General features: G+C 41.7%; 2 protein-coding genes across 2 annotated transcripts; one reads left to right on the forward strand and one right to left on the reverse strand.

Moving 5' to 3' along the window:
* LOC110435406 (polyubiquitin-like) lies at positions 9,441-11,443 on the reverse strand. Its single transcript, XM_021460917.1, has 2 exons — positions 11,355-11,443; positions 9,441-10,239 (listed from the first exon to the last, which is right to left on the reverse strand). The coding sequence occupies exon 2, from the start codon at positions 10,236-10,238 to the stop codon at positions 9,591-9,593; it is 648 nt and encodes a 215-aa protein (XP_021316592.1). The 5' UTR covers position 10,239; positions 11,355-11,443; the 3' UTR covers positions 9,441-9,590.
* Positions 12,487-16,342, forward strand: LOC8071608 (probable apyrase 3). The gene is made up of 8 exons (XM_002449312.2): positions 12,487-12,804; positions 14,004-14,132; positions 14,226-14,282; positions 14,439-14,531; positions 14,972-15,177; positions 15,264-15,355; positions 15,501-15,899; positions 16,039-16,342. The coding sequence occupies exons 1-8, from the start codon at positions 12,526-12,528 to the stop codon at positions 16,167-16,169; spliced, it is 1,386 nt and encodes a 461-aa protein (XP_002449357.1). The 5' UTR covers positions 12,487-12,525; the 3' UTR covers positions 16,170-16,342.

The raw sequence follows: 19,730 nt of genomic DNA on the forward strand, positions 1-19,730 counted from the left end.
TTTGGCATGCTTAGTCAACAAAAAAAGATCACATACATATCCATACACAGAAAATCATTGATGAAATCGACGAAACAGATCAGGCACATATTCATACACAAAAAAAAAGAGGAACAAACTCTTTTCGTGAGAAATTAAATCAATCTCCTAAAAAATAAAAAAAATCTAATAAGATATAAGAAGTTTATCGGTAATGATATCTGTAAGACGTCCGTCAGTCCGGACGTTGTTGTCCACTCATTTTGTTGCTCCCCCACGCCTTCTCATCCACTCATTTTTTTCATCTCCACTCTTCTCTCACATCTCGCTGCCACTTCCACCGCTCGCACCATGCGCCGACACTTTCTGCCATGCGCGAGCCCCTCCTCCCTCCTTTTCTCCCTCCCTCCCCGCCGCTGCGACCCACACGCCCTCCATGGCGCCGGAGTAGAGCACGACGGTGGCAGCTTTCAGTGAGCAGCGCAACTCCCTTCCTCCCTGCTCTTTCTCCCTTGCTCTCGTGACCTCTATGCATCTGGAGATGGAGACAACGACGCGGCTCCAACGAGGTAGGTGGAGAGGGATTTGGATCCGAAGCCTTTCTCTCCCTTTTCCCTCTCTCCTTCCTTTTGTGGATCTGGATCTGAGCCCTCCTTTGCTCCTCCTCCACCTCTTGCTTATCCTCCTGTTCCTCTGGATCTAGATCTACGGGATATTGTGTTGGCCAAGGTTTCGGCGAGCTCTTGGGATTCAGTGCTCGTACGTGTTGTAATGGTGTTCTCTGGTTTTTCACAGTATGTTTTTCAGGTGCTGTTGCAGTAGGATAGGGTTTCGGCGAGCTCTCGGGTTCAGATCTCGTCATTGTTGCAATAGTTCTATCTAGACATTGCAGTAGGTTTTAGTCGTTGTTGCAGTTTTGTGTTCTGAGATGTTGTTTCAGTTGCTTCAGTCTGCATGTTGTAGTAGTTTGTTTTATGTTGTTACAACATTTGTTCGGTGTTGTTGTAGTACTATGTCCATGGTGTTTTAGTCGCTCCATCCAATGCTTTAATCTGCACTGTTGTATTAGTTATTGCATGTTGTTGCAACAGTTGGTCGATGTTGCTGTAATACTATGCCTATGGTGTTTCGGTTGCTCCATCTAATGCTTCAACATATGCTGTCGTATTAGTTGTTACATGTTGTTGCAACAACCGTTCTTTGTTGTTGTAATACTATATTTATGGTGTTTCAGCTGTTCTATCCAATACTTCAATCTGTATGTTGTAGCAGTTGTTGCATGCTGTTGTAGCAATTATTCTTGTTTGTTGTAATACGATGTTTATGATGTTTCAACTACTTCAACTTGTTTGTTGTAGCAGTATGTCAGCTGTTGTTGCACTATTATATATATTGTGTTGCAGCGTCAAGTATGAGGATAGGTTGTAGGGACAAGTTAGCGGCAGGCAGATCTGCTAGGGGCCAACAAAGCGAGAGGCAGCGGCGATCCCATGCTCGTGGGGGCGGAGGATGGGCTCATTGCGCGAGGAACGGACGAAGTGCGGTCCTTTGTGTGGGGCGAGCGGGGCAGGGGTAAGTTGGTTGGGACGGAGCGGATAAGAAACAATCTTCTGTGCAGGATGAGTGGGGCAGAGGTGGGTTGGTTAGAGGCGGATGGGATTTTCTTTTTTTTTCTTTTCTATGGCGCGGGTGGGGGGGGCTTGGCGTCCGGACGCGTTGTTGGCGCCGGACGTCCGGGCGCTAGCAGTTCCGGAAGTTTATCTAATATCTAAAGTAGACATTTGCAAATAATAATTCCCTCATATCCACCTTAGATAGACTTGATGAATACCGGTGTTGCAATATATATAAAATGGTCATTTAATAGATTTCCAGGGATATTATACACCATTCAATCAATACACATTCGTGTTTCACCCGGTTCTAATACATAGACCAAATTCATGTCTCTGCGTTCAATACAAAGTCATCAAAAAGCTCACATGTAGACTAAATCTATGTGTTTGTGTCCAATATGAAGTCTTCAAAGCTCAGGCATTTGTGTCCTACACGATCCAATATGAAAACACAAAATCTACATGTCATCAATATGTGTCTGCATCTAAATCTAGGAGCTTGAGCTGAGTCCTCCACTCACCTGCTTGCCAAAGCTCGCCGCACGCGTACCACAGGCTTCTAGAGATCGGCCTGATCGGCAGTTGTTGAGGTCGCACCACATCCCTCCCTTCACAGATCAGGGATGAAACCGGGCCACTACATCAGATTCGGAGGCAGAGGAACTCACCTTGCTAGATTACACGCATGTGCCGACGCGGATGTCCATCAGGTCCAACAACTAATGTCGCGCAGCTTCCCTCGATCCTTCTTGGTTGTCGTATCCGTCAATGCTATGGAGCTCTGTGGCTTCCCGAATCCAACAACGGTGGCGAGTAGGGAGAAGATAGAGAAAGGGGAGAGGAGAATGAGAAGGGAGCTTTAGAGCTTCAACCCAGGTGGAGGGGGCTGTCTGAAAAATGAAACAGGGGCGCGAGGATGGACCGGACGGGCGTGTGTGTTTGCGAGCAGTTTCTAAAGGAGCGGACAACGGAGACATGTGTACGTCGAGCACACGAGAGGCCACTGAGGCTTCAATTACTGTGGTGCCTCCAATTTGGAGTGACTTTTAATATCTCCCGATATACAGCGCCGTATTGATCACTGCCGACCGAGAAAAAAAATACCCATGGCCACCTATTCTAGTACTAGTAAATGCTCGTGCTAATGTTACGGCTTTATCTTGTTGATGCTCATGAAAACAACCAAATTTTTTTGTATAGTTTAACTTTTACACAATTGTATTTAAGCATGTACACAATTTGGGATCACTTTTGCATAGTAAAGTTATTTCTCATATTAACCATGTGAAGGGTCGAGATAGCGGACTAGAGGGGGGGTGAATAGTTCTTTCTAAAAAATATTACGCCGGCTAACCGAAATAAATACGGAATTAAAACTATCGGTCTAGCCAAGACTACACCTCTCTATCTAAGTTCTCTAGCACCTTGAAAAGATCCTAAACAAGCAAGCAAGGTGTTACCTTAGCAAGAGCTCACGTAACCAAAACTAGACGCAAGGTCACACAAACCTATGCAACTAGTACTTTGCAAACCGGGGGAGCTCCTACACAAACTAGTGAGGCAAAGCGCACAAAGCCTAAGCTCACTAGCAAGCTCAATAACAAGGCAACTAATGCCAAATTAGAGAGCCCAACTTACTTAGCTACACAAACTAAGCAATGTGACTAACAAGGTTACACAAACTAAATTAGTCACGTAAGGAAACTACTTCTAGCTACACAAGCAAGAAGGTAACTAGCAAGCTACACAAGCTAACTAATTACAAGAGCAACTACACAAGCACAAGTATATGAAAGTAAGAACAAGCTTGTGTTAGGGACTTTGCAAACCAACGGGAAGAACAATGTTGACACGATGATTTTCTCTCGAGGTTCACTTGGTGGCCACCAAGCTACGTCCCCGTTGAGACAAGCTCCAAGGTTGCCGCCGGTCCTCTTGCTAGTGGTGACCCGCAAGTCACACTCTCCCACGTGGAGTGCTTACCACAAGCTCTAGCACTTGACCCGGCCGGACCACTTGTCGCTCTTCACGTCTCGCTCAACTAGAGTTGCTCTTCGCGATCCCTGCGGGGTGAGCACCGTACCCCTCACAATCTCTTCTCCGGAGCACCGCACAATCTCCTTGCGTGCTTCGACGGAGTCACAAGCCACCAAGCCGTCTAGGAGGTGGCAACCTCCAAGAGTAACAAGCACAACCGGCTTGCAACACGAACACCTAGTGCCACTCGATGCAATCTCTCAATGCAACGTACTAGAATCGTTCACTCACACAATCGGATGATCACTATCAAGCATATGTGAGTTAGAGGCTTTACTAGCACTCCCCAAGCATGGACACTAAGTCCCAAGGGTGCTCAGCACCAGCCAAGGCCGGCCACCACTTCTATATATAGCCCCAAGGGCTAAACTAGCCGTTGCCCCTTCACTGGGCAAAACACGTGGGCACCGGACGCTCACAAGGAGCCACCGGACGCTCAACCCCTAGCATCCGGTGCTCAGGCGTCAGCCACGTGTCACTAGCCGTTTGAACTCGACCGTTGCCGCCAACGGCTACTGTGCACGCGCGCCTGCACAGCACCACCGGACGCTCTACTGCATCACACCAGACGCGTCCGGTGCACACCGGACCCGTGCGCAGAGAGCTCCGCAAACTCGCAAGGTCACCAGACGCTAGCCACCGGACGCACCCTGAGCGTCCGGTGCTCACCGGACTCATGCGCAGAGAGGGTCGCCAAACCACCCGCACACCAGACGCTAAGCACCGGACTCACTCCGGTGCGTCCGGTGCACACCTGCGCCACTGACACTACACCGGACGCTCTGGACCAGCGTCCGGTGCTGCCAATACCAGCGTCCGGTGAGTGTTTCTCAACTTCTCCAAAAATTCCCACCGGCGCAATAGAAAATATGCACTTCATTTTCTCGAAAAGCGCCGACAAGTGTACACCAACAAATGTACCAACCAATCGCCAAATGTGCTAACACCAACAAGTGTACACCACCATGTGCAAGTGTGTTAGCATTTTCACAAACATTTTCCCAAAGGAGTTAGCCTCTCAAACTTGCCACGCCACTCGATCCTAACACGTATGCAAAGTTAGATCGCTCAAGTGGCACTAGATGACCAATATGCAAACAAGTTTTCCCCTCTTGATAGTACGGCCATCTATCCTAAATCCGGTCATAAACTTCTCTACACACCTATGACCGGTGAAATGGAAAAGCCCTAGGTTATACCTTTGCCTTGCGCTTTCCATTTCATCTCCTCCATTGTTGATGCAACGCATGCACCAACCAATCGCCAAATGATATGATCCACTTCATATCATCACGTGACCGTATTGGTTCATCGATCTTGACCTCACTTGCTCTTCACCGTTGCCTCGGTCCATCGGCGCCAAGTCTTGCTCAAGCTTCACCGTCACACGCGGTCCCTTGCTTCAAAGCCTCCGACTTGCCCTTCACTCTTGCAACCGGTCCATCAAGCCAAGCCTCATCTTGATCTTCTCCACCTTGGTCACATGACTCCATGTCATGTCTCATATGTAATGAGCTCCTCTATCATCACATCATCACCTGTGGACTAATCTCCTGTGTATCTCACATAAACACTATTAGTCCACCTAAGTTGTCACTCAATTACCAAAACCAAACAAGGTCCTTTCAACATGTAAGTCACATTTTGCCTAACTTCTTAATCATGTATTAGAGATCATCTATCTGCCTATCAAAACATTCATTTGCACGACTTGTGAAAATGTCGGCCAAGAATTCGAACTCAGTTTGATCACTGGCAATCTTATGCCGTCCCAAAACTTTATGAAATTGTATACAAGAAAGCCTCCCAAATTTCTAGAGAAGAGCATTTGTTTATTTGTTGTATACCGAAATCAAATAACTATTTTTCTGATAACAAAGATGAAACATATTATAAGTGATTACCAATATTCATATTTTGTTTAGGCTAATGGGTCATAACAACCATGGTATGCTCAGATATACTCAGACATACTGCGGACGACAATCGGTCTTGCCATATACAACCACACTCCTATCAAAACACCTATGTGGATCATTCCCTTCCATCTAGATAGCAGCAACCTAGAACGCTGCTGGGGCATTATACCTTCTTTAGTTAGGCGTGATGTTCGTATTGACTTCAATCTAGTAGTCATCCAAGTTTAGAAAGCACTATTTTTTCTAAAAGTATGAACATATGAGTTATCCTGCAAAATTGCAAGGATATTTCAGATTAGGTTGATATCAAGACAGAGGTCCTTTTGACTCTATGTGACAAGGTCTCATTTTCTGTATCATAAAAGTAGAGCTGCAGATGCCGAGTACCGTGGCCACCTGGCACCAGGCGGTCCAAACGGTGGTACAAACCACCGTGAATTCGAAATGTATAAATACCGATCCCTCGTGGATTGTTATATCTGCGGTCAAGGATAAACCCTAGGCTTGCGAAGGCAAAACATGAGTTGAGATAATGTATACGCTTCCTGAAATATTTTGCATTTTCATCCACTTGACTTGTCAATAACCTTCTTAGCTCTGCAGGAACATCTGGTATATGTATTTGTACCTTTTCTTTTCTACAACAAAACCGGATGCCTCATACCGAAACCTCATCGCACCATAGTAATTGCAGTCAGGGACTTTACTCAATATATATCTTTGTGGCAGGTTCTGGTAGATGAATTTATATGGATCATCATCTGTCACATTATTTGTAGTTGGGTCCTCTGGAAGTACGCGATATGACTCGTAATCATGATCTGTTGGCGAGACATTGTAGAGATCATATTAATTTAATTAATACAAAATATGCTATATGCAAACACATATTTGTTTAAGCTAGATTTGTAACATGATTTATAAATTAAACTAGCAAATATGCCCGTGCGTTGCAACGGAAGAAAAATATCAAATGACCCTAGAAAGTGATGACATAATGTTACATATCTATTTATATTTATCCTTTTTATAAAATTTAAAGTCCATAATTTATTTTATTGATAACAATAACATTTATGGTATTAGATAGTTAATATTTACAATAATATGTAGCTTGAAGACATATTTATTTAATAATAAAAATAGAAATTAGTTAAACCTTATCTCACTCTAATATTACCTCTTAATATACCTCATTATTATATTAAAACATGAGAAGTTTGATGCTAGCATTATTTTTTTATTTAGATTAGGATTGCTATGAAATATGAATTAAGCACTACCATAAAATTTTTATAATAATTGAAGCAAGATAACTACAATTTTAATTTTACACTAAAAAGCATAGTCAAACATTTCCAACAAAAAAAGTGTACTAAAATTTGTGATATTTTTTGTTTACTGCATGGATCTACATATGTGGAGCTGAACAAAATTTGTTTTACAATTTTTAGATTTTTCTATGAATTACTACACATTTATCAATTTTCAGCTTTTTTTATTTAGATTAGGATTGCTATGAAATAATGAATCAAGCATCACATTAAATAGGCTACCATAAAATTTTTATAATAATTGGAGCAAGATAACTATAATTTTAATTTTACACTAAAAAGCATAGGCAAGTATTTCCAACAAAAAAATACTAAAATTTGTGATATTTTTTGTTTACTGTATGTATCTACATATGTGGAGCTGAACAAAATTTATTTTATAATTTTTAGAATTTTCTATGAATTACTACGTATTTATCAATTTTTAGCCGATTTAAAGAATAAAAGAAAAGTAAATTGGAGATTTTATATTGAGAACCCTAGGAAAATTTTTATTCTTTTTTTCTTCCAATCATACCGATTCTGGGCTGATTGGCCGACGGACGGATGGCAGAGGCTACGGCAGAAAAGTAATAGGAGATTTTGCATTGGGAACCTTAGAAACTTTTTTATTTTCTTTTTGCTCTTCTAGAAACGTTTGGACGAAGGAGGCGACCGATTCCTCAAACAGAACGGGGACAAGAGACGGAAGAAAATATTGGGGCCAGACTGAAATTTTTTGGCTCTTTATAGATAGGTATAGATATCGTCGTAGTACCTTGCGCATGTCGCTGAATGCCTCCATCATCATCGTATAAGTTTTAGTTATGCAATCCATGGCCGCCTTCCATGGCATCTTCATAATGTCCCAATCATCGTGTGTTGGTTCAAATAGTTCACGATCGAATTCATCTTTATTGTTTTGGACATGTACATGGTTGTGGCGCCGCTTAGGTAAATACACTTCTGTAATATTTTTAAAATAAGTATAGTAGAATATATCCTTGCCTTTTATATATATATAAAAATAGTATGAGGCTGTTGTGCTCCTGACCTAAACTTTTATTGAATCTGCGGCAATGTCATTCACGTGCGGTCGCCATCTGCTTGCCAACTCACCTGTTATTCTCAGCAAGTGTTAGGAATTAGCACCCACGGGTTTCAATTCAAATCACATCTACGTCATACTAAAATTACCAGACAAGCAATCATAAGGTTGCTGCGGGAATTTCAAATAATTTAATAAAAAATTAGACTATTTATATTTATAGTTATATGAATGAAATTATTTTAAATTAATTTTATTGAATGATTTGACACATCAATATGAACAGCTAAATGCATGTTAGTAGATAAAGAGATGACTATCATAATTACATGTGCTAGTTGGCTATAATTGTAAGTTTTAGTAGATTGTTGATGTGGATAGCTTACATGTTGAGAGAAATTTCTAGTGGAGTTTAACTTTATAAGAGTATAATAAGATATGAAAAGAGAAACATTTAGAGACATACCGCACATATATACTTCAAATGCGCGTGTACTGGAACAAACAAAAGAATACGGCACATATATACTTCAAATTACCTTGCTTGCCAACTTGCCGCAACTAATCACGATCATACTTCAGCACGAGGCGGCTAGGCGGCTGTCCGATGTCGCGTGGAGGCCAAAACCGATCTCGCGCGGCACTCGTCAATTGCCTGGAGCGGCACGGAGCGGACCTCACACGGGTGCACGGCGATTGGGTGAGAGGCACGGCTGCACGACGGTTGGCGGTGGATTCAGTTCACCACAAAAACCAAAATTCTTCGTCACATCGAATCTTGCGGCACATACATGAAGTACTAAATGTAGACGAAAACAAAAACTAATTGAACAGTTTGTCTGTAAATCACGAGACAAATCTTTTGATCTTAATTAGTCTATGATTGGACAATATTTACTACAAACAAACGAAAGTGCTGCAGTGCTGAAATCTAAAAAATTTTTCACAGCTAAACCAGGCCTCACTGCACGGGAGATGTCCCGCGGCGCGTTGGTCTTTTTCTTTCCTTTTTTCATGTGGGATGAAATTAGCGTAGGTTTTTTTTCCAGTTTGAAGCCTTGCATCAAGTTTTCATTATTAGCCATTAGATTTGATGATCTAGATTGTTTTTTAGTGCTTAATTTTAATAAAGATGAATTCTTATGTGCAATTTTCTAGGTATACAAAGGCTCTCAGCATATGAATATAAATCTGTGAATCTGTGATAGGTACCATAGGTGCCTTCGTCATAGATTTTTTTTGTCAACCGACCTCGCCCCTCAAGAGCTTTTACGCCAGCCACAGCACGATACGATCGTAAGTGGTGGCCACGTTGCTACCACAGCTCGCTGCAGCCGTTGACAATGAGGCTTGCAAATAGCTAGAAGCTTGAGGAAATAAAGCATTCTCAACTATCTTTTTTAAAGAATGCATTCAACTAATATATATCTGATTAGTTCTTGATATAAGATTTCACACGTTAACACACTACTGCAATAGTGAAAGTTTCACTGATAACACAGCGGCAGTACCACTTGTAGAAAAGAAAGAAACAAGAATGGAGCAATACTAACGTCCAACAATATAATCAAAGTTAACACACCAACCATATACTGTAAATAAAGAAGAGTACAGCAAAATACTAGTCATTAATTGTTGAATATCTCCGCACCGCATTCCTCGCTCAACAACCACACAGTCAGCAGAGCACCAGATGGAGGGTCGTCTCATTCTTAATGCCATAGTCTCCAAGAGTGCGGTCATTTTGCAGCTGCTGGCCAGCAAAGAGGAGGCGTTGCTTGTTAGGCCGAGTGCCCTCCTTCTTATAGATCATCATCTTGACATTGCTGATGGTGTCTGTGCTGTTCACCTCTAGAGCCAGGGTCCTGAGTATCGTCTCCACAAAGATTTGCATCGTACCTCTTGGAGACGAGTGGAGGACAAGGAGAAGGGTGGCCTCCTTGCAAATGTTGTTGTCAGCTATGGTGCTGTTGTCCTCTAGTTGTTTCTTGTCAAAGAGGAGGCACTGCTGATGCTTGGGAAAGCCCTCTATAGATTCAATCATGTCCTTGACGTTACCAATGGTATCTAAGCTATCTACCTCAACGGTGATTTTTGTGCCTAACAGCGTCTCCTGTACATAAATTTCCATCTTTTCTTCGAGGTCAAGTGTGGACCTATTCTGGATGTCATAATCAGCCAACGTAAGGTTATCGTCTAGCTGCTCTCCATCAAAGGCAAGGTAGTATTGTTCCTGGATCTTTGCCTTGACAGTGGACAATGTATCAGTTGGCTGGACCCTGAGACGGATTGTCCTGCTAATGGAGCTCTTCACAAAGATATACATCCTGAATGAGCACACAAATCACAATTTTTAGAGAAATTTTATTTAGGCAATATATAACGACACACAGAAAATCAGTGGCGGAGCATCGCGTAGAGGCGATATACTAGGCAGCAGATCAGATTTTTTTTTTTAACACCAAATTCACCAGCCACTAGTCTGTCCATTTGAAGGCTTGCAGTGCTCACAGTAAAATACTAATTGCCAAGTTAAAGCGCCAGAAGCTAACGGTCTATGATTAAAACGGCACAAGTTAATTGCCCAGTTCAGAAGACACAAGCGACTCGCCCCTGCTTCTTTTTACTTCATGCTCCGCCGCTGCAGAAATGACAACGATTGCAACACATAGTACATGCAAGAACTCGTTGTCTAATAAATTAAACGTAGAAGCAACAAGCTCTACTGCATATAAGCATTATTGTCTATATATACAGAACAAGGTGTCGGACTAAACCTACATTGGATACAGTGTTAAGTATTTAGAAATCATTAAAAAAAATCTTGGTTCACTCAGTTCTGTACATCGAAGAGATTATGTGAATATGCATACATATGTGCCCCTTTAACTGTAAATAAATTTTTTATAGTATAAGAATAGAATTTGACAACCAGAGCGAATGCCACATATAATTAGCCAAGAACACTCTACGTTACAGCAGCTAGTGCACACTTCAAAGTTTCTAGAATACGTCTATATCAAATTGAAAAAACTGAACATATATACATCCTACAGTTCCCACCAGCCACAAAAAGTAACAGCACATATATTTTATTTAGCCTACATACTCGTAGAACTATAATTAAAGCAAAACGAAGAAAAAAGGTAGATCTGCAGTCACAAATTTGCTGCGTGTAGGCTCAGAGATCCAACAGATCGATCAAACAGGTAGCATAAGAAAAAAAATATATAGATCAAACAGCTAATCAATCCTAATTAAGATCCATTAGATGATATGAGATGAGCCACAGATTTCCTGCCAATGCTCCGGTAATCCTAGTTGAGATACGTACTGTGACTGTAATAAGCATAGAGATCACCGACACCACGAATAGGACTGAGACACGTACTGCTAGTAGTAGATCGAGATAGGCAAAAAGATAGCAGATCGCGAATACAACCTTAAAGTCGACGAAGATGTTTGTTGCTAGGAAGGATCGGTGGGTGCTTTCGCTTTCCGCCGGAGAGCCAGCGCAGGGAGATGATGGAGAGCAACCGCAACTGCAAGAGTTTAGGGTTGACGATAGATGGCGTTTTATAATCGCCGTCACGTGGGCCCGTCGACTAAAGCGGGCCGATATATATGGGCCGGTTTCTTTAGTTTTTCGCGTTGGGAGCCCACCACTCCAGTACTCCTCTACACACCATCGGTGCCGTCCTGGATTAGGATTGCTCATCAATCTCGTCACTGCCAAAAGACTAGTAGCGTATTGCTGTTTCACCGGCTGTATCCAGGACATACCTGCAACCTGCTGAATCCGACAAATCCTCGATCGTGCTCATAACTTTTGGCTATATAAAGCGTCACTGATGAGTTCACCGCATTTTACATGCATGTCACTGGTCCATTCACATCCAAGACACAATATATAAGTGATGCGTTTTTTTTCACGTCTTGATGATTGTATAGCCGTGCACTAATTTATTTTTCTGGCATAGTGGTGGCACTAAGACGAAGCCCAGCATCACGTGTGCCTAGAGCGGCCGGCAGATATATATATATATATATATATATATAATGTAGCTATTTTTTTGTATGCAGATCGTCCTGGCCATGCATATTCCTTCCCATTCAAAATGGAGACAGGCGGATACCTCCAAAATGGTTTGTATTTTATTTTGGATAGATAGACATCAACATCCACGTTCCCCATGTGCCAATTTCTTGTGAGTATGTACCTACCATATGCGTCCATATATATTCTCTTATTAGTATCGTAGTGGTGGATCACAACAAAGGGTGAAAAAGACATGTAGGCATGTAGCCAATAAATAACAATTTGGAGATTTTCAATATATCCAGGACAAATTACTGATGCTGGCCAGCGGAGCAAACCAGTTAACATTTAAAATAGAATAAATTCAACGAACCACATGGACTTGCCATATATTTTGTACCAGTACATGAAATCAGATTGATCCTGCCGTTTCCGGATTGTTAATGTCAATGCAATATTACACGGGGTTGCTTTGAGAAAAGGTCCACTAGCTTAGTTCTAGTTCTTTATAAGTGCACCCATCCATCGCCAAATCGCCATAGAGCTATCTAGCTAGTAGCAGGCTAGCAGCAATATGGCTCACGTTGCTGGTGACATTGCCGTTCTAGTGCTCTTTCTCTCGTTGTCGTGCCAAATTATTACGGTGGTGTCCGGCGGTGCCTCCGTGCTTGGCCGAAAGGCAGGGTCTCTGGCGACGAACGAGGCTGCAGGTAATCCAGCAGGGAAGAAGGGCACGGCACAGTACGCGGTCATTTTCGACGGCGGCAGCACGGGGAGCCGTGTGCACGTCTTCCAGTTCGACAAGCAGTTGGACCTCGTCAAGATCGGCAATGAAATCCAGTTCTTCGCACAGGTGTGTGCTATATATAATTATTAGAGAATAAGGCATCATCAAGTTCCATCTAGCACCACGTGTTTTTTTGAATAAAGAAATTAAACAGCATACTGGATTGACAGAGAGATTGGTTTCTTTCTTCCTCTGTTAATGGCGTTTGGATTGCAGGAGAAGAGGAGTTTCGTATGGGTGGTAAACCACGGGCAAGCTCATCTTGCTAATACTTGTTAGACTAACGAGACACGCTAAAAAAAATAAATCCTATAATTTTTTCCAGTAATAAAAAACACTGCCCTTTAATTTGGTATACTCTAATCGTCGTCACCGGGATTCATTTGGAGAGCCTGTTCGCTTGTCTTGTCAGCGTACTTTTTTGTGCCAGCTATAGTATTTTTTGTCATAGTAAATCAGTCAACGGTAATTCCATCTATAACTTTTTAGACCTCACTCCTATTCTGTATTATAAAAACCATTACCCACCTCTGCTTTTTTTAAAAAGTATACAAAGTAATCCACATAAATTTACATCTAAATTACTCACCTATATTTTTAATATATTTGTACCTAACTTGCCAACCTCTACCATTATGAAAGATAATTTAAACTAACCCCTAAGACTTTTCTTGGGAATATAGTACTCCCTTTTAATCCATACATATTGAAAGGGATTCCGGTGTAAAATTAGTTCATTTTGCATAATTAGGAGGGTTGAGTTTATTCATATAATTACTAAACTTGTAAGCATTCTTCAACTAATAAATCAATATAATTCCTAATGAAGCGCTAGCAATACTTATAAGCACCGTAATTTTTTCATGAAAAATATGAATATAAATAAAAACATATAGATTATTAGTTGATAAGACTTTGACAAACTGGATACAAACTATAAAGTATATATTATGGCAAATGTTTTAGTAGTTGAGCAAAAAGGAATACATGCAAATTAATATAAATAATTTATTAGTCATATAAAGAATAACATCTAATACTGTCTCATAACATTCTAGCCAATGTAGGAGTAAAGGTTGATGGCCCTAGTTTCTTTAACTGGAATTCATCCATTGAACTTCTACTTAAAGTTAACAGGTTGTTGGATTTATGGAATGGGAAAATATGAGTTATCATAACATAGAAAAAATGTAAAATTAAAATAATGTATCATTAGTATTATAAAAAATGAAAAATTAACATGTTCTCGAATCATAATAATGCAGGTAAAGCCTGGGCTTAGTGCGTATGCTGGTGAACCCCAAGAGGCTGCCAAGTCCATCGCTCCTCTGCTTGAGAAAGCTCAAAGTGTCGTCCCTACGTGGCTGCAACACAAAACTCCCCTTAAACTTGGTGTAATTGATACAACAAACAAGCTTAAAGTTTTATCAATCCCTCCTTAGGGAGGATGATGAACATTTACAAATTTCGAGTTATCAAATTTGCAGGCAACTGCTGGGCTACGACTAATTGGAGATGAGAAATCGGAAGAAATTCTTGAAGCGGTATTAATTTCAGCACAACTTATCTTTACTTTTCGAGGAACTTCCAACTACTTATCTTTCTTTTGCGAGGAACTTCATTCCCACTACATTATCGTCAGCATACTATATAGACATAAAAACTTCTGATAAATAGTGCCTATATATATGTTGTTGCAGGTCCGTGATCTTGTCAGAAGCAAGAGCAAATTCCAATACAACCCAAATTGGATCACTGTCCTCGAGGGATCTCAGGAGGGATCTTACCTATGGGTAAGATGGTATAGTATAGCACTACTAGTAGAATGGAACTGTCAATGCATTCCAATGTGCTTAGAGTTCTGGGTGCAATTAATTATATTGGTTTACATATGAGACTCAATATGGCATCAATGCAGATGTCTCATGTTCGAATCTTGGTTAGCACATTTAACGAAATTAATATCACCTACTCCTATTTGAAATCTATACGCCCAGTAGTGCCTGAGCTTCCAAGTGAGAGGAGTCTTCACTTTCCCAAAGGCTAACAGTCCAATAATGTGCTTAGAGTTATGCGTGCAATTAATTTTTAATTATATTGGTCTATATATGCGACCCAGTATATGGCATGAATTGCAGATGTCTTCGTTCACTTTCCCCTATCAAGTTAGTTTTTCAACATGTTGACGGCCTTGGCCCCTGTGGATATAAATCTGCACTACTATTTGCTACAGGTCGCCCTGAACTACCTATTGGGAAGGTTAGGTGGGGACTTTTCAGATACGATAGGTGTGGTTGACCTTGGAGGTGGATCAGTGCAGATGGCCTATGCCATCTCTGATGAAGCGTCTGCAAACGCTCCTGTGGTGCCCCAGGGGCAGGACCCTTATGTTACAAAGGAATACCTCAAAGGAAAACAGTACAATCTTTACGTGCACAGGTTTCGAATCCTTACTCTCATACTTATGATAGATGTGTATTTTAGAGAAGGTAAAATTAACCGGGCATGATATTTGCTTTGCGCAGTTACTTGCACTATGGACTTTTAGCCGCTCGTGCAGAGATTCTGAAGGTGAACAATGGACCATTCAGTCCTTGCATTCTGCGTGGGTTCAGTGGTAAGTGACGTAATTAGGAATAACTGTACTCTGTTTGCACGTCGACATCTCATGAAGATAAACGAATTTTGAGTATAGATTAAACCATACTCTGTTTGCACTGTCATGACACTGAAAAACCCCAACTGTTACGACTTCAACAAAGGTACATACACCTACAATGGTGAGGAATATGAAGCAACAGCCCCACCAGAAGGCGCATCCTATCATACGTGTAGAGACGAAGCAATTGCAGCGCTAAACCTAGGCGCGCACTGCGAAACAAAGAATTGCACCTTCAATGGCGTGTGGAACGGAGGCGGTGGCGCCGGTCAGGCCGACCTCTACGTCGCGTCCTACTTCTACGACAGGGCCTCGCAAGTCGGGATCATCGACGGCGACGCGCCGAATGGGAAGAGCACTCCGGCCGCATTCGCAGATGCTGCGCTCAAGGTCTGCTCCTTGAGCATTGACGATGCCAAAGCTGCGTACCCCAATGCTTGGGACACGGAGTACCTCTGCATGGACCTTGTCTACGAGTACACACTGCTTGTGGACGGCTTTGGTGAGTTGGAGTAGCAATGTAGCTAGCTTGCATATCGTTAAATTAACTACTACCACATTCGTGGAAAAGAAATACAATTCTAGTTCTTATTCTTAGCCAAACTTTGTAAACTTTAACATAGGCAATTTTTTTCGCACAGGTTTGGAGCCGAGCAAAGAGTTCACGCTGGTCACAAAGGTGAAGTACGGAGAATACTACGTTGACGCAGCGTGGCCGCTAGGCGATGCAATAGAAACCTTGTCGTCCCAGAAGCTGAACCAAATCGCATGATCAATAATGCTTAACACAGTGTCTGATAAAAATAATGATGTTTAAAGAATGTGCTACAGTTGATGTAATGAAGAGACAAATCACCTCTTTACTTGATCAAAGCTCTTTCCATCTAACAAATGTTTATGGACCAGCACATTCTGATAGCAAGCTTGCTTTTATCACCTGGCTAATCAATCTTGACTCATCTGATTTCGAGGACTGGATTCTGCTTGGAGATTTCAATCTATACAGAGCCCTGAAAATAGAAATAAACCAGGGAGAAACCCATCCGAAATGCAACTTTTCAATGACTTGATCTCGGATATCAACCTTTTTGATTTGCCTTTCAGTGGAAGGCAGTATACGCGGAGTAACATGCAGGATGATCCACTTCTAATCAAACTGGATTGGGTACTCGTTTCCTCCCATTGGAGCCTTTCCTTCCCGATTACCAATGTTCAGCTTCTGTCCAAGCCAGTTTCCGACCATACCCCCTTCGTTGTAAACATTGGGAACAATATCCCTAAAAGCTTTGGCTTTAGATTTGAAAATTTTTGGGTGGACATTCCTGGCTTCTTAGAAACTGTCAATCTTCACTGGAACTTTACTCCTTTTTATTCGAACGCAGAAAAAACCCTTGCTGCCAAATTCAAACAGGTCAAGATTGGCCTTAGGAAATGGAGCAGAAACCTATCCAACCTCAACAAACTTATCTTCAACTCTAACTGGACTCTCAGCCTCCTAGATGGGTTAGAGGATCAAAGAAGTCTCTCCCCCTGGAATCAGCATTTAGAATTCTGGTTAAGAAGCATCTAAACCATCACCTAGACTGCAAACAGAAATATTGGAAACAAAGAAACACTATCAGGTGGGTCACCCTAGGTGATGAAAATTCCTCCTTTTTTCAAGCTATGGCCACCCAAAACAACTACAGAAAATACATTGGAAGCCTATCAACAGATGGAGATATCCTCGTCACTGATCATGAACAAAAAGCTGCTATCCTCTGGAATGCCTTCACCAACAGATTGGGCACAAGTGAGTTTCATGGTATCCATTATAACCTCTCCACTCTTCTCCAGAGTCAGAACTTGTCCTCACTCTCTGCTGAGTTCTCCACTGAGGGAAATTGAGTCTGTTATAAAAGATCTTCCTAACAGTCATGCACCAGGTCCTGATGGCTTCGACGGTCTTTTCATTAAGAAATGCTGGCACATCATCAAAGAGGATTTCCTGAGATATCTTAACAGCTTTAACTCCTCTGCCATTGACATCAGCAGTCTGAACTCCTCTTACACAGCACTTATACCCAAGAGAAGCAACCCCACAGATGTTGGTGACTATAGACCAATCTCCTTATTAAACTACTCACTGAAATGCCTGACCAAGCTTCTTTCCAACAGACTTCAAACAACAATCACCAAAGTTGTGCACCCTAATCAATATGGTTTCATCAAAGGAAGGACTCCAAGATTGTCTTGCCTGGGCTTTTCAGTTCCTCCATGTCTATCACCAATCCAAAAAATAAATTATTATCCTGAAACATGACTTCGAAAAGGCCTAAGGTGGAGCATCATTACAATCTTGGAATTTTAAAGTCAAAAGGTTTTCCACCTAAATGACTAGATTGGATTGAAATGATCCTCAGCTCTGGCATATCTTCTGTGCTGCTGAATGGAGTATCAGGGAAATCTTTCAAATGCCGCAGAGGGGTAAGACAAGGAGATCCCCTATGACCTCTTCTATTTGTGATTGTTGCTGATCTCCTACAGACTATTAGCAATGCTTCCTGGCATAATGGTGTTCTTAAGCACCCCATCTCGGATGAGTTTGGGGGGTACTTTCCCATAATTTAGTATGCTGATGATACACTGCTTATACTCCCTGCGGACACAAGGACAATTTTCAATCTCAAAGGCTTGCTTAGATCTTTTTCTGGTTCTAGTGGCCTCCACGTCAACTATCACAAGTACTTCATGGTCCCACTCAATGTTGATAACTCTAAACTCCTTCATCTTGCTAATACTTTTGGTTGCCTCACTGAAAGTATGCCCTTCACTTACCTCGGCCTCCCCCTAAGTATTTACAAACTAGGAACACAAAGCTTTGCACCTCTGCTTCAGAGGATTGAGTCCAGATTGTTTGGCATTAACAAAATGCTTTCTTATCATGGTAGGCTTTTACTGGTCAACTCGGTCTTCTCAGCCATGCCTACTTATTATATGTGTACCCTACTCCTACCCCCAAAGGTCATCGAACAGATTGACAAATACAGAAAACACTGTCTCTGGAGTGGAGGGGATATTAACAAGAAAGGGAAATGCCTAGCAGCCTGGGAAGCAACCTATAGAAACAAGAAAGATGGAGGTCTAGGCATCATTGATATCAATAAACAGAACAAAGCCCTCTTGTTGAAATTCTTGGATAAATTTTATAATCAAGCTGATACTCCTTGGGTTAAACTAACCTGGGACAAGCTCTATCAAAACCATAACACCCCACCACATGCCAGACATCCTTCAGGTTCCTTCTGGTGGAAAGATACACTGAAGCTGAATTCTATGTACCGAAGCATGAATTTTTGCCATCTGGGTAACGGTTACTCGATCCTCTTCTGGTTTGATTAGTGGGCAGCCAATTGTCTCATGGAGTCCTTCCCAAGATTATACTCCTTTGCCAAGAGGAAGAAGTGCTCCATATTTCAATTTATGCAGAATGATGACAGCTCCAACTTCTTTCTTCCACTGTCTCAAGAAGCTGTCGAGGAACTCCAGACCCTGCAAAACTTGCTCAACTCAATCGACTGGAATACTGATAGGTCAGATAGTTGGACATACCACTAGAACCTGTCCACCACTTTTATCCCTAAGAAGGCTTACAACTTGCTCCTTGGGAATCACCAAGCTTCACCCCTATTTGAATGGATGTGGAAAGGCGATAATCTTGGGAAACACAAGTTCTTCTTTTGGCTACTCCTCAAAGACCGTCTTAGTACCAGAAACTTGCTGAGGAGGAAAAATATGCATCTCACCAGCTACTTGTTGGGTATTTTAAACGCAAACAGAAAAATCCGCAAGCGCACGGATAACGATGTAGCTTTCACCCGGGAGTATTCCAGAGTATCGATTTTCCACAGGGAACGTGAGTGTACTAATTAAGAATCAAGATCGCCCAAGGATAACTATATAATTGTTTTTGGTGGGAAGAGAGGAAGTTTCCTGAGAGTTCTCTAGTTGATCTAAGAATCAAGAATTACTTCAAGATTATCTATATCGGGACATCAGAGCACTAACCACAGAAAGAGATGAGAAGGGGGCTAGGAAGGTCTGACTACGGTCCTACAAACACCGATCCAAACGTGGTGGAATACGTCGACCGTTAGGGCTGTCACTACCCTAAGGCTACCACAACAATCCGCAGGATTGGGTGCAATTTCACGTAATTGCAAGACTAAACACCACGTCTAATCTATTAATTACTACTCTAGCGTTATAAAGACTAGAGCACTTGATGCAAGCGGGAATCCAATAAATAACTTAAATGTAAATAAAAGTAATTAAAGAACTCAGGAATTATGAA

This window comes from Sorghum bicolor, chromosome 5 (assembly GCF_000003195.3).
Source record: "Sorghum bicolor cultivar BTx623 chromosome 5, Sorghum_bicolor_NCBIv3, whole genome shotgun sequence".
In the NCBI taxonomy this organism is placed as follows: Eukaryota; Viridiplantae; Streptophyta; class Magnoliopsida; order Poales; family Poaceae; genus Sorghum; species Sorghum bicolor.

Coding starts and splice junctions, on each gene's coding strand:
- LOC8071608 (XM_002449312.2), top strand. CDS start 12,526: ATGGCTCACGTTGCTGGTGACATTGCCGTTCTAGTGCTCTTTCTCTCG. Junction 14,532..14,971: donor AGGAGGGATCTTACCTATGG/GTAAGATGGTAT, acceptor TATTTGCTACAG/GTCGCCCTGAACTACCTATT. Junction 15,356..15,500: donor CATTCTGCGTGGGTTCAGTG/GTAAGTGACGTA, acceptor ACTTCAACAAAG/GTACATACACCTACAATGGT.
- LOC110435406 (XM_021460917.1), bottom strand. CDS start 10,238: ATGTATATCTTTGTGAAGAGCTCCATTAGCAGGACAATCCGTCTCAGG.